At 37.8% G+C, this 16659-nt stretch overlaps 1 protein-coding gene across 1 annotated transcript in view; it reads left to right on the top strand.

Moving 5' to 3' along the window:
• The window catches only part of igsf21a (immunoglobin superfamily, member 21a), a 260409-nt gene that overhangs the window by 171854 nt on the left and 71896 nt on the right, over positions 1-16659 (top strand). The window contains 2 exon segments of the mRNA XM_055160688.1: positions 1093-1214; positions 14904-15022. Of these exon segments, the coding sequence (XP_055016663.1) occupies positions 1093-1214; positions 14904-15022 (241 nt within the window).

The following is a 16659-nucleotide window of genomic DNA, read 5'->3' as shown; positions in this document are numbered from 1 at the left end:
GGATTCTTATCTGACAAATTAGAGTTTTGCGCCCATTACTTTACTCAAAGTTACTCAAACATGTGTGAATGAAACAAAACACTACACTGTAACTCTAGGCACTTGAGGAGGTAACAACATTATAGCATGGATAAAAGCTCACAAGTCTATTTTGCGCAATATAGGACCTTTTCATAAAAAAACATAGAATAAATAAATAGAAAGACACATTTTTACCAAGAGAAAAAAAACAAAACAAAACATTTGAGTCAGAAAATAGCAAGAATCCAAAATTTGTGTGCATGTCTACCTTTGCAAAATTGGATTCTTATCTGACAAATTAGAGTTTTGCACCCATTCCTTGTCCACAACATAACGCAGCAATTTAAAAATAGAAACTGCTTTGTGAATAATCAAGAAAAGTTTTGACGTCATCTACCTCACAAGCCGATCGCACTATATCGGATTGATCCAGCACTGTCCAGTACGAATATAAGAGCGTTCACAGCCCACCAACAATTTCTGCCTTCAAAGCTGCATTAGCGATTCCATTAAAATCCTGTCACCCTTTTTTCCTCTTTATATGGCTGTCGGCGGTGTCTAAGGAGAGGAGAAATCACAACCATTCAAATGCTAAGTGACTTTAACACTCCGGAGAATATTAGAAAAGGAACAAACTGCTCTATCATCCTGCATGGAGGAAATAGATGAGACCAGTGTTTTTGAATATACCTTTGCAGTATCTCGTCACAAGCCATTACCCTTGTAAAGATCAGGAGGAGCTGCCACCTACTGCAGACGCCACAGTGCCATTCTTTATTAAGACTTAACCATGTGCGAGAAGAGTCTTTGGCAGCTGCCTCGAGATTGTCTGCTTGATGCTAGCACATTTTCAGTCCCTTTAGCGACCGCACCTTTCAGACATTATAAGGGATGAGCTTATCATGGCCGCAAATAAATCAATGAGGTAATTGCAGCCAGGAGTACCACACTCTTGGGCCATGGGACAAGAGTTTATGAGTAGAAGAAGATTGGAGGGTGAAAAGGTGGACACTGCTAACATCAATCACTAAGAGAATACTTATGTGTGTTGTCTTTTTTTGTGCTTTGCAGGTCACAGATGGAGGGACGATTAAGCAGAAAATCTTCACTTATGACGCTATGTTTAATACCAATTACTCTCACATGGAGGACTACCGGAGACGTGAGGACCTAGTGTATCAGTCAACAGTAAGGTAAGGACTATAGAGGAAAAGCTTCAGATTTTAACTTTGATACTGAATGACCTAAAGGATTATATAAGAACATTATTTCCCATATAGGATATAGACTCAGTATCCTTTAGGCTTGAAACATTAACCCTCCTTCCAACTGCCCTTTATGTAAGAAAAAGAAACTATAATATAAGACATTATCTTTCTGAAGGCTGTAGAGATTATTACCTCATTGGCCAGGATGTAGTTTTTGGAGTACAACTTTTGCAAAGCAGTTGAGGCAGGGCATTTTATTAAAAAAACTTAAAAAAAAAAAGTGCAAGTGAAGACATCTGGATATGTGAGAGTCAGTGTAGTTCAGTTGTTCATTACAACTATTATTTTCCACAATATTTCTATGCACTACGCTTCTTCTATAAACCAATGTCATGCTCTGACAGGAATTCATTAACATGAATCACTGACAATTGCAATGCACATAGGTGTTATCAGTGCACTATGAAAGGAAGACTATTGCTTTACACAAAGAGAAAAAAATAAAAATAAATAACCAGACCTGACTATTGCACTGAATTATTTATATTTGGCCAGATGCATGAGAGAGTATTTAAATTATAATATTATTGTTTGGCTCTTTGTGGAGCATGTCTGCCCTTCAAGTCATATTCATGGCCACCAGCTGCCACAGTGCTATCACATAACATTTATTTAGATCAAAATGTAATCTCTACCTCTGTCCCAAATCTGCCAGGACCGATTGCTTTTTTATCAAGTTGTATGTTTCTCCTTTTATAGTATATATGTAGGTAACCTTGTCAATATTGGCATTGGTTCAGAGTGGTTTGCTTCCTCTAGACGGAAAGGCTAATGTCCATGGATGCTGACCCTGCCTCTAGATCAGGGGTGTCAAACTCATTTTGGTCCGGGGGCCGTATCCAACCGACTTTGATCCCAAAGGGGCCGGATCAGAAAACTCATGTCATATATAAACCCCAAAAATAACAATAAGTTTAAATATTTGTGCAGAGAAACACAAATCTATTACAGAAATCTTTTTTAATTGATGAACTCTTTCTTTTACAAAATATTATTATTATGAACAACCTGAAACTTTAAGAAAAATGCAATTTCAACACGACGTTTTAACATGAACTTGTATACAGGAATAAGTCAATTTTTCTTGTAAAATCCTGCACTCGGCTCCACTTTTCTCATGTTGGACATTTTTCTGATGAGGGTGTCACGGTCAACAGTCAAAACGATCGTCCTTTAAGAGCGTTTGGAAAGAGACAAGTCTTCATTTGTGCTGCTCTGGTGGGAGGGGCCACGTACAGAGACGCTGGAGACGCTGCTGTGATAAACACCACAGAAAATTACCAAGATTTTAATAGAAAATATAATTAAAATATTTTAGTAGAAAAACAGCCAAGGGCCAGATTAAAGGTCTTGGAGGGCCGGATCTGGCCCCCGGGCCTTATGTTTGACACCTGTGCTCTAGAGTAACCTTGTAACATCTAATACTATAATACTAATACTAGGTTATAGAACTGAGCCACCTGTAACTTCTTTGTTGCAATAAAAGATTGAACATCAACAAAAACACTTTAATATTTAGAATATTTATACAATCATTTCTTTAACATCATCCTTTGAAACCACTTAGCATGCTGTCTGTGTTCTGCCTCTGTATGTAGCACATGCTTATGCTGTATTTCTTGGTGTGTGGTGCTGGCTGCTGGACTCAGGATGATTTATCTGGACAATCCCACAATTCCTTTGGGAGATTGCCACATTGGATTGGGGCACACTCCCACATGCGCATAGATGTACAAACGTGGGCACAACACGCTCATACATATGGGAGCGTGTTACTATTACAAGCAGGTACTGAGATCTGTGTCACCGTGTACAGCTTGTGACAGGCATTCTCAACCAATTCTAATTCAAGAGAGATGCTCATGCACACATCCATACTTTTACTTTCACTATTTTTATAACTAGAAATTGTATTATAACCTGCTGTGTGAAATTACTAATTTGAGTATTATTGTAATAAATCAGTTTTACAGTTACATTTTGATTGTTCACGTACATAGGCTAAAAAAAAATCAACATCTATCTTATCAATGGTACTTGTAATTGCTCATAATAAGCAGTAATTCTTCTTCCCATACTCCTCCTTTCACATTAGAAGTCTTCTTAAGTGATTTTGATACAGTGTTCTTCAGATACTTGGACTTGTCGGGCGCTGACAGCCATTAGTGCTAATCTTCCCAAAGAAAAGAAGCAGCTGTAACTATCCAGAGAAGTGCCAATGCACAGATTAGTCTTTGTGAGAAGAATGATAGATGTGCTATGTTCCATCTATAGACATATTCAAGAAACAACCAAGCAGTTTATGTCAGACAAGCGCACATGAAGACTCAAAGCTATTGTTTTGTTTGTGTACCAACCAATTACTGCAGCCATACCAACATCTGTATCTGAAAGGTGCACTGTGTAACTTTTTGTTTGTGGGTCACCTCTTTGTTTCTATGGATATGTCATTACTTTGCCTAGAATGTTCCACATTATGACATTAAACAGCTCTGCCTTACATCTATCAATTTACAGATGGTTTTATAGCTTCAAAAATACCTAGATAACAGACATTCTGACTGTGAGCAGGGTTGCCTTTCCACAGATCTGACCTGCAACTTGGTCTGGTTTGGGTTCTATGATTATAAAAAGGTTTAATATCATCTTCCCAACAAAGTATAGTATAGTAGGCTATGATATATTATGCTAAATCTACTTTTTAGAGCTATTAAGCATGTTATAATGATTTGCCCTTGCCATTTACTCACTCACAATTGCATTTTGAGTGATTCATGTTTGCATAATCTTTATTGTCCTGCATTCAAGGCGACATTGCTTCGAAATTTCTCATTTGTATATACACTCTGTACGCCCACTGCTCTGTATTTCGATTTTTTTGTCCAAAAAAGGTGATAGCAGGGTTCAGCACCTCAGTGTAGCTATTCAGGCACAAATACAAATAAAACAAATCAAATCAGCTGCTCTCTAGTATGAGCGGCCTCTATGTGTAGGCGGATAGGTTAAGTAAAGTGCCATAAATACCATAAAAAAGTGTCTTCTTTAACCTTGCCTTTAATGCTTCTTAGAGTTGTACTAGTGCATGACCTGTCTGCCCCATGAATTGTAACATAAGGGCACAAAGTTAAAGCATTCAGCTACATGTCAAGAGCAGTGCAGAGTAAACAGGACAATGGCCAGCTCTCCACATACCAATGAAGGGTCCAGCCAGCTGAGGTCAGAGAGGAGCTCCATCAGCACAGCCAGTGTCCTCCTGTCCTTCGTCGAAGTCACCAATATGTCATGGTCCATCACCATCCAAGCAGCTGTGAACACAAACAAGTGAACACACTACCAGCAAAAGTTCACTATAGGAGCAGACATCGCTGGAGGACATGCTGCAGAAAAGTATATAGGACAGTTTAAAAAGTAAGCCATGACAACTGTTACTGACAAAAAGTCTTAAAGGGGACATATTATGTACTACAAAATATACTTTTTGGAGCTTTTAACTATGTTATAACTAGGGGTGTCAAATTATCGCGTTAATTGGGATTAATTAATTACAGTCATATTTAGCGCGTTATGTTTTTTAATCGTGTTAATCTCATTTTTAATCTCTAAATTTACTGTTTCTGTATGCGAGTTGCTTTATTATTAAACCAGTTTTTATGTGTTGTTGGGACAACAACACACACACACACACACACACACACACAAAAAACACATTTATAAATTTTTTTATTTCCGTAATTCCACTCATTGTCGGAAACCCACACAAAACGCACGCAGTAAGAGCGATGTAAACGTCCAGTAGCCACAGGTAAAACGCATTCGTGTCTTGGAAATTATTCTCCCGATGTGAAATATAAAAGAAAATAACAAATATATGCCTACAACTTAAATGTCACTGGTGAAAACAACCTGCATAGACTCATGATGTCTGCACTACTGTCCTATAGTGACCTGCCACATGAGGGGACACGCACACAAACACACACAAACACAAACACAAACAAACACACACACACACACACACACACACACACACAAACACACACCTTCATCATCATCATTACCCTGAGAACGCGCGGACCACGTTTCCTTTCGTAGACACTGCGTGGACACCGACGTGCTCCCGTGAGCCGCGTGTGAACCGTGTTTTCTCGCTACGCTGCGTAAACCGCGCTTCCTCCTGTGCGCCTCTAAACCAGAACTAATCCAGTCCAGGACTAAACCAGGACTAATCCAGTCCAGGACTAAACCAGAACTAAAACCAGAACTAAAACCAGGACTAAAACCAGGTCTAAACCAGAACTAAAACCAGAACTTAAACCAGGACTAAACCAGGACTAAACCAGAACTAAACCAGGTCTAAACCAGGTCTAAACCAGGACTAAACCAGGACTAAAACAGAACTAACACCAGGACTAAAACCAGGACTAACCCTTTCCAGGACTAAACTAGGACTAAAGTAGGACTAAAGCAGGTCTAAACCAGGACTAAATCAAGGACTAAAACCAGTGATCTCATATATAAAGCATTTCTCTATCAATAATATTTTTAATATGGTTAAGGAAAGACTGGACTTTTTATTGTCTTTAAGTAGACAAAAGTTATTATGTTCAGATTTCCTCGTCTTTGCTACTTTACAGCAAACAGTTTCTTATTCATGGAGACTTGGGCTCAACAGCCAAATTTGGAGAGATTTGTTAAACAATAAATGACTTTATAAAGTCACTTTTTTTAATCTATATGAGTCTTTTGATCTGCCACAATAATGTAATAATTAATTTAAATGAAAATACCTCAAATTGAAGGCTTTTCTCAGCAATTTTTAGGTGAGATTAAAATGAGATTAATTAGATTAATTAATTACAGATCATAATTAATTAATCTCTCAATTTTTTTAATCGCATGACAGCACTAATTATAACATTGTTCCTTGATCAAAACCAAACATGGAGTTGTAGTTTGCTTCATTCACACTTCTTTCAGTGCACTAGGTCTTTCCCCTTGCTTAAAAAACACTCAGTTTTAATATTCCTGAGACAGTTGCATATCAGAAACTTCAAGCCTTCTGTCTGCAAATCACAGGATTTACTTTCCCGGACAGATAGATAGATATCTGTACTGAGACTCATGGTGCTTAATTGTTGTTTTCATGGTTTGCACCAAGTTCTAGGCCATATCTGATTGTTCGAACATAGGCCCCTTGGTCATGGAGACCGAAGCACATTCAGAAGCCAATAATGGCTAAATTAAACCATTATACATCCACTTTACAGCAATTATTAATAATTATAGTGTGGACAGTGCAAGCTAATGGAAGCACCTGCAAATAAGATAAACTTCATCAGACATTGAAAACATATCCATGGAATACTGTATAAATCTTATGTTGTTGGTCTCAACTTAGGTGCAAAAAGAATATCTTAGCTAATTAAAAGAGTTCTGAAAAGCACATTCTTGATGTTCTTAATACTTATTGACAGCAGTTTTGACTTGTTTTCAAAATATTATATCTAAGTTTTGAAATAGTAGCCCCTGGTATATAAAACTTTAATCTAGCAGATATACTTCTCATTTTTTACATTTTGAAATGGCTGTGTGGATTTCCGAGCTAAGCCAGCTGAAATGATTACAGTGCTTACCAAGTGGTATGCAGTGCTACACAGTTAGGTGTTAAAGTAATTGAAAACTACTGTCATTGCCATCCCAGGTTAAGAACGTCTGTTTCAATTTGATTTAGATTAGCTGCAAATGAAAACCTCTCTCTGTATTTCTTGAGTGAGTTTTTTGCCCCATTGTTAGCTGTAGAGAAGAACATTAGTGGATACACAATCACCAAGTGATTTGAATATTACAAAGTCATTTACATGGACGGTTTTTGTGAATAATGTACTACAATATAATCCTACAGCATAAAACACACCTAACCATTTTGTAATGTAAGTAAAAGTACAGATACAGGTGCAAAAAATACAGTAAAAGTAAAAGTATCACATGAAAGCATTTGCTTAAGTAAAAGTATTAAATTACTAAAAAATAAGTAACAAATATTTTGTGCGGATTTTGAGATCTAATTAAGCTTCAGATGTAGTGTCTTTGATGAAGATGTGTGTTATATTTTGTTCAGTAGAAACAATTCAATTAGTCCAAGCTGTTTTAATTTGCATATTTTTACTTGCTCAAATGATGAAACCCTTTATTTTTTCAACAGGTCTCAAACAAAAATTTAAAAATACTTTTACTTTTCAGTCTTATTCAAAAATGTAGTGCAGTAGAACGTACAGCTATGTGCTCTCAAATGTAGTGAAGTAAAAGTACAGATATCTCAAAATGATAAGCACAGTACTTTACTACTTTTACTTCATTGCTTTCCACCACTGCCTACACATAACACATAACACACACATCCCATATTCTTATATACATTCTCATTACCCTTTTGCTTGACGTTAGTGATGTTTGATGGCACGGAACAGGTCTATCCTTGGATCAGTCTTCTTTTTACTGTGCCAAGTATATGTCAAGGTAAGGGTAAAGATAGACATCACACTGTTGTGTTTACTTTCTCCTATGTTTGTGTATAATTACCAGACGGACAGCTTATTTTTTCCCACAACATTCACATACTGTATTTGTGTGTGTGTGTCTATATATATAATTTACTCGCCCATATATACAAGTATATAATTATGCCTTATTAGACATCAGTTTCTTGTTATTTTTGCTATTTATTTTGCTCTGTTATTATAACATATAGCGATGTGTGAGCTACTGTGTCCAAATAATTTCCCTTGTGGATCAATAAAGTTTGTCTAAGTCTGTCATATGTGAATCGATAATTAAAAAAAGCCGATTAAATTAGCATACCAGTCACACAGAGCACATGCAGCGTAGATTCTTCTATGGATTTCCACATCAAACACAAATAGGTGCTGTGTGGATAAAGAAGCGGGAGATTAGCCTCATCAGCAGTTACTGTAATGTAAGCAGGCGACACAAAGCTTATCATACCTCTTGTGGCGCTCAAAGAAATCCAGCGTTATCCTTGTCATTTTGCTGTCATGCATTTTATTCCACAAATATGGGTGATTATGCGCACGGCTCCTCCGGCTCTCTCTCTCTCTCTCTCTTTCTCTCGGTTTATAGTGGAAGTAGCTGCGGTAGGAGAGAAGAAGAGATTTTAGGGGACGTGCTTTGAGATGCTGCTACATTCAGTCTTTGAAATGTCAGGTGCAGTCCTTGCGTAGGCAGGAAGAGCACAGACGAAGGGGAAGCCTACTCAGAACGTTATGTCATTCTTGCTTTCATATAAAACTCCTGCATTGAATTGATCCATTTTGCAGTGAGCACACCTACAAGAACCGATTTTTGCCATCTATTGACCTTCTGGTGTTATTTGCTTTGATTGTTACATAAGAATTTATCCACTTTATGACTCACAAAAACACGCTGTTCATATTTAAAAATAGCTATCATTTTGTGTTTATGTCATTGTGAAAATGGTCCACCTTCTGGGTAGGACAGGACATGTTCCTGTTATAGAGTCTGTGATTGCTCTGCCCCCTAGTCTTGATGAAGCTGTAATGCAACCACATAAGTGTTCAACTACATCTGCATCCATTGTGAAGGCTGTATAATGTACAATTTAATGTACTATAATAAAAACCTCTTTTCTTTTTAATTACACTTCTCCCTTTCAGTAAAAGCAATGATATGAACATATCATTGCAATCAGTACAAGGATAGAAAAAGATAGGTCATGTATGAATTACATGAGCATCTTTCTTCATCTCCTTGTCCAGTTAGCACAGCATGTACAGAATAATAATTCTCTGTCAGTTTAGATGTATGTTTCTTTAATATAACAAACCAGTGCTTCTAAACCTTTTTCAGTCATGACCCCATAATACTATTTGCAATCCCCAATCACCAAAACGTAAGCTATTTGCAAAACAACTAAGTATCTTATATAATATTATATCTAATGTAAAGTGTTCTATTAAGGACATACAAAAGACTAATAAGAAATGTTTAAAAAATGTCCCTCTTATCACCTCCTGAACCCCTACAATTATTTTGTGACCCCAGGCTATTCTTTGAGACACTGCGGGTTAACCACTCTGCCAAAATCATTTCACTTAAAATGCCTAAAAGATGTCTTAATTGGGACTTGTATTTTTGGCTGCCTTTATAAGCATCTTTATATTCTATTACCTCCCTCCTCTCACAACAGATTCTTCTTCTCTATTCTTCATCTTATCATCTTATATTCTATTACCTCCCTCCTCTCACAACAGATTCTTCTATTATCTCTTCTCTCCATCCTCATTTTCTTTTTGCCATGCATTGCTTGGAACTCGTGAATACAGCAGTCAGGACGGTGGATAACACGGCTTAGTTTGTAAAAACAAAGCAATAGACTACATCAGCATTTCCTATTATGGTGGTGCCCAAGACAAAGCCAATTACCCCTCCCCCCTCACATGATCCAGCGCACAGAGAAACTTCTCACCATTTCACTGACTATAGGAAGAAAAAGGAGCCTTGTTCTGCTGCTCCCTCGAGGAAGCACTGGTAGATACCAGCCTTTATGTCTCCAGGTGCGTAGCTTTTATATAGGTACCGCTTTTTCAAACATTTGTTATGAATTGTTGGTTCAGGGATTTTCTCTCTTGTATCTTGCACAGTACAGTTTTGATATGTGACATGGATCCCGAAAAGGATGTGCTGAAGATGCTTAATGAGCAGAGAGTCCCCAAGAAAAATGATTCATTCTTCAAATTTTGAATATTAGGAGGAGCAAGTCTAGTTCTGATCGAATATGCTTGGCCACACTAAGGTTCCTCCACTGCCATTATTAGTGAAAATAAATCACAAATTTGGAATGTGTTTTGGAATAACAGAGAGCAAGGGGTAGTAATAATAATATTAAAAGTTGCAGTGAAAATTTGCCCTGCTCCAGTGTGCAGCAGGAACCACTGTCATATTCTTGGCCCAAGCTAACCCTACTCAAGAGCCCCTTTATGTCAATAACATGAAGAAGAAAAACAAACAAAAAAACTGTTGCCATTGCTGCTCAGCTGAAATGTGTTTGGACAAAATGATCACCCTTAACAATAACTACTCTACTAGAAAAGCCAATGTGCCCAGACATGTTGATAGATGGCTCTCGTGTTAAGTATAGACCTGTGAACATGAGGCCATCACCGAGCCCAAGAAATACCATGGGGAAAATAACATAATGATCATATTCTTTTATATTTCTTCCTGAGTATCATTTTTCTTTTCAGTCAGTCAGTTCCATTCCTACCTCCTTTTTGACAATTTTTAACATCAGTCTAATTTAAATGTTAACTTTGATAAGGAAAATCCTGCACTTTTCTTAGTAGTAAGAAAAAAAATGTGGTGGGTTACATTTATATTCCACTCTTCTGATCTGATTAAACTGAGGTCTGTCACCATGCATCCTCCAACAGGATCCTTCTCACGCAGGTGGCAAGGACAAGAGTTGCTGTTTTTGTGGAATAAATCACAGAGGCTAAATCTGACTGGTGGCGTCTCCGTCTGATTATCACTGTTGACACACTGGCCGAGTGCTGAATACAGATTGTGCTTTCAGCAAATGGTCACCTGCTTTTCTCTGACGCACCCAAATGTCGCCTATTGTCTCTGTGCCAGGAAGTCATTCTGAGGACAGCAGTTATGGCTCCAAAAAAAGCCATGTTTTCAATTCAATTCTCTCAAAGACATTTCCAAGGGTATCAGAGTTTTGTATGACATTAAAAACATTATTCACGAGCAAGGACCCTAACCTTAAAATACAGTGTGAAAATGAATCGAATATGCATGAAGTGGATAATCATGGTAGACGAAGTGATATGCAAAGGTTTTGTATCTGTTTCATATCACAGGACATATAGAAAGATTAAAAGAAGGGAGGAAGACTGAGAGGAAGGGAGCAGGTGGTGGCAAGGTCCTACACCCGAACTTAAAGGGCCACTATTGCTTTATGTTTTGTTTTCTTCATACATGTTTAACACACACACCCTGCATATTTAGACACCACCTTGTGATGTTGTGTGGTAATACAGGAAGTAGGGATGGACATTCAATAAAATTTTCTTAATCGATCGTCGGGAGAAATAACGATGAATTAGCGATTAATTATTAACGTTTTAATATAAAAAAATATCATCATTATTATTACTATCTGCACTACTAATCTGCATAAATAAATTCAACTTTACGACATATAAAACCGTAACCACTCTAGAGCCACATCAGCCCGTTTGACATTATAATGTGTTTAATGCAGATTTGCGCAACTCTCACAGAAACGAAACTTAAAACCGCATGGCTAATTTGCATAAACTAAGCAAAGAAAAAAAAAAATTGTGTCGCTGATGTGGCACAAATCAGTGGAATACAGGTTAGTGTGACCATATTTGTGTTTGCAGTGTTGGGAAGTTACTTTTAAAATGTAATCCCCTACAGATTACAGATTACACACCCCAAAATGTAGTTTGTAACGTAATCCATTAAATTACTTAAAGTGAGTAACGTAATCTGATTACTTTGGATTACTTGATATTGTCATGTTTTTTTAAACGACATGAATGTAGCAACCACATCCTGAAAATTCTTGTTTGTTGTCTTCAAATTGTCTGAGCCCAAGTCTCCATGAATAAACAACTGTTTGCTGTAGAGAAACAAAGACCACGACATCTTAATATAAGAGGTTTTGTCTGTTAAAAGACAGAAACAAGATCAGTCTTTCCTTCACCATATTAAAAAATATTATTGATAGAGAAATTATTTTTTATATGAGATCACCTTAAATTATGTCAACCTACTGTTAGGTGTCATGTTGTTTAGACCTGGTTTAGTCCTGGTTTAGTCCTGATTTTTAGACCTGGTTTACTCCTGATTTTAGACCTGGTTTAGACCAGGTCTAGACCAGGTCTTTAGTTCTGGTTTAGTCGTGGTTTAGTCCTAGTTTAAACCTGGTTCAGTCCTGCTTTAGTCCTGGTTTAGTCCTGGGTTAGTCCTGGTTTTAGTCCTGGTGTTAGTTCTGGTTTAGAGGCGCACAGGAGGAGGTTTACGCGAGAAAACACGTTCCACACGTGGCGCACGAGACGGCGGTGTCCGCGCTGTAACTACGGAAGGAGACGTGGTCCGTGGGTTCTCAGGTTGATGATGATGATGAAGGTGTTTGTGTGTGTGTGTGTGTGTGTTTGTGTGCACGTCCCCTCATGTGGCAGGCCACTATAGGACAGTAGTGCAGATATTATGAGTCTATGCAGGTTGTTTTCACCAGTGCCAGTAGCTCCTGTTTCACATTTAAGTTGTAGGCGATTTTATATTTGTTTTTTTTATATATATATCTCACATCGGGAGAAGAATTTCCAAGACACAAATGCGTTTTTACCAATGCATTGCTGCTTCCACTGTGTGACTGACACCGTCAACTTTAACATGACGTTTACATCGCTCTTATTGCGCGCGTTCTGTTTGGGCTTCAGGCAATGAGTGAAATTACCGAAATAAAAAAATAAATAAATGCGAGGTAGCACAAAATGTGAAAACAGGAAAATACCGCCTTGTAATCCACTTATTTCAGCAAAGTAACTGTAATCCAATTATCACTCATTGAAACAGTAACTGTAACGGAATACAGTTACTCATAATTTGTACTCTGATTACGTAACGGCGGTACATGTAATCCGTTACTCCCCAACACTGTGCGTTTGTCAAAACCAGGACACCGTACGGGTAGTAGGAGGTGGGGACTCGTCATCAACATTTCGTTACTCTCACCTGGCAAAACTTTTTCCCACTGGACACCGAAACATATGTGCTGCTTTGTACACTGTGCGCATTGGCCTCCAACTTGTCCCGACCTCAACGGAAAGCGTGGAATTTCTTGTACAAGTCATCGTTAAAGGCGCATTTGTGCTTCGGTACGTTGCAGACTGACCGACTGTTTGTGTCTCGCTCCTTCTGAGTTTAGAGAGACACATGTACAGACCCCTGTTTGGTCACACTACGCACAACAACCTACATTCGGTTTGTCAATTAAAATGAATGTAATCGATGGAATTCTTAATGATCAATTATCGATTAATGGACTAATCATGCCCATCCCTAACAGGAAGTGCTCCACTATGTCTGTAAACTGCATACACTTTCACTAGAATCATTTGGATAGTTTCAATCTCTACTGAACTAAATGTAAAAGGTAGCTGCTCACTTGAAAACTACCACTGCATGACATCACAAGTTGGAATAGAGCATGTTGAGCTTTGGAGATGTAGACAGACTCATTATACAGGATTGCCTAAACATGTGTGGATGAAACAAAACACAACTCTAGGTATGTTTTTGATGAGATAACATCATTCCAACATGGCTTAAAGCTTACAAGTGTGATCTTTTTTTGTTTTGTTTTATGTGTTTGCTTTACCTTATTTTCAGGGTTCACTCTGGTCCAAAGTTATTCCCAACTTTCAAATGCATTCCTAGCATCCAAATGACTAACAACAACTAACATGCTAACAGCTGACTTCCTGGTTTGTAGAGGATAAAAATGTTTTGTAATAAAATACATACAACACAGTGGTCTCATTTTGACTCTGCTTTTACAATACACAGACATTACATTAGGGCTGGGTATCATTAAGATGTTGCCGATAAGATACATACCTCGATACACAGGCCACGATACGATACATATCTCGATACAGTGCACTTTCGATTCGATATGATATATTTCAAATCGATTCGATAGAGTTCAATAAAAAATAAAGTCTAAATCATGGCTGTGATATTAAAAGTCTTTGTTAAATTACTTCTTGTGCAAAGTTCATATGAAACACAAACATTTTAATCCTCAAAACAGTGAAAATGTCAAATGTGTCGCATAAATGAGTTTCCTTTCACTCCACAAGCCACAAAACTGTAGCACAGTAACAAAATAATTTAGTAAAACGCACGTAAAAATACTCTTGCTGATATATTAACACAATAACCCTCGATATCGATACTGTATCACCACATTAAACGATACGATATATATTGATATTCCAATTTTTTTGCACACCCCTACATTACATGGACAAAAACCAGGTACAAAGATGTAAATCATACCTAATATTTGATATTATTATCATCTTACAAAATGCATAAAAGCTCCGTGTTGCACAAAATAGATTCCTGTGAGCTTTTAGTCATGTTATAATGATGTTACCTCCTCAAAAATATACCTGGAGTTGTGTTTCATTCACACAAGTTTGAGTAATTCTGCATTATTAGTCTGTCTACATCTCCATATCTCAAAATGCTCCGTTCTACCTTGTGATGTAATAAATGGTAGTTTTCATGTTAACTTCCACATTTTTACTTTTTATTTAGTAGAAATGGGTAATGCCAGGGCTGAAATTATTCACCTAAATACGTAAATACAAATGGTCTTGGTCAATGGTCTCATAAATGCTTACTCATTACTTACTGAATTATTTTACTTATACTTTTGATCAGAGACTACTGTACTTTTCCTTGTATGAAATAAAGAATAGAGACACAGATTACTGACTTGGCTAACATTCATATTTTGTATCTTTGCAGACTGCCTGAGGTTCGGATCTCGGATAACGGGCCATATGAATGTCACGTGGGCATTTACGACCGGGCAACGAGAGAAAAAGTCGTCTTGGCATCAGGCAATGTTTTCCTCACCGTAATGTGTGAGTACCACCACATATCACTGCTGATGAGACACTTTTACTGTAGCTGAGGCTGTATGCAGTTAGCCTATATACTTTACACAAACTCACCTGGTGCTGGAGTTCAAAGGCAGACAGAGACATTGGCTGAGGGCCTTGGGCGGGACACCTCACCCTCCTGATCACTCTCCCAAGTCCTCCAGTTTGATGTGATGCTGCAGGGAAGATTCTCTGCTCGTGATAGTGTGCAGTTATTTTTAGCTCACAACAAGGGCCAAGTGTGCGCTGCATTGCACAAACATATGTTGCTTCTTACTCAACCTAATAAGGAGTGATGAGGCAGGCCGAGTGTCCCTTGAATCTGTCACAATAATGCAGTTGTAAAAGTACGCCCCGCAATGCTGGTAAACAGTCTTGCTTTGTGTTTCGCAGGATCCACATCATTTTCATGACTATACTGGGCACCTACACCAACATACTGTCATGCTATCCTTCCAATTCTTTCCATATTTGGTACTAGGGATGAGGCCAGGCTGGTGCCACCTAGTGCCTCCACTCAATTTCATTCTAGCGAATAGGTCAGGAATTGGAAAAACTAGACTAGTTTGCAAGAACCCTAGAAGTTGTAGACAGTGCACTGGCCAATCAGCAAAGAGCCGTGAAGCCATGAAGTCAAACTCAAAGGGCCTGTCTGTGTCTCTTTTGTGGAACAGCACAACTGTAAACAAACTGGTCGAGATGGATGTAGACAAAGCCAGACATTGTGTGTTGGCAATGATTTCAGAGATTGAGAATTTAAAGCCAGAACAAAGAGAATGTTTGGTGAATTTTATCAAGGGGAAAGACGTTATTGCCCTTCTACCTACGGGATTTGGCACATTACATATGTCACGACCAAATAGCAGTGATTGTTTAAATAAAAAAAGTACCCTCCTACCGTCAAGCCAACGAATCCTAATGCTGTGAGGTCAGACGGTTTCCACGAAGTGAAACCAGCTGATGAATCAGGCTACTAGGGATGGGCACTAATGACAAAAATGTATATCTTGATTTCTTTTATTTATTCATTGCATCTTGCTTTTGATAACAGTATTCAGACTGAATTTTAACAATGCATTAGAAATGTACGAAAATGTGTCTGTAAATGTCTTGCTTGAATGGACCATAAAATTAACCACTAAAAACTGTCATTTTTAGTAGCTTTAATTATAGACAATACACACAATATTCTAATTTAAATATAATTATTGTTGAATTTTTGAATTATTATTCTAATTCATATTTCCTGAACAACAATTGTGTTATTAACAACTTCTGGATATGCCAGATGTCCTAAAAGGCAATGTATTATCATCCTTATAATACAGTTTCTTCATTTTTCTGTAAAGAGAACTGAACAGGTGCTCTGGGCTAAAAGGCTGAGACCTGCAAAGCCAAGATGCTGCAATATGCAAACAACATAAGTGATATGTGTTTTCAAATGATATTGCGTTGAATCTGTAGTCCTCAAGAGTCTCTATTTTTAAAGCCATCATCATGCAATCTCTTCTGTGCTAATGCTAAATGCGCAGACAGGCTTTCTATTATTTGTGTGAGCTGTTGCCATTGCATTGATGTCTCCCTGATGACAGGCGCTTCACTTGTGTCTGATGTATCAG

Source organism: Boleophthalmus pectinirostris, unplaced genomic scaffold (assembly GCF_026225935.1).
Source record: "Boleophthalmus pectinirostris isolate CB_2022bp ecotype Guang Dong unplaced genomic scaffold, ASM2622593v1 HiC_scaffold_3, whole genome shotgun sequence".
NCBI classification, from domain to species: domain Eukaryota; kingdom Metazoa; phylum Chordata; class Actinopteri; order Gobiiformes; family Gobiidae; genus Boleophthalmus; species Boleophthalmus pectinirostris.
This window is presented reverse-complemented; position numbering and strand designations above follow the sequence as displayed.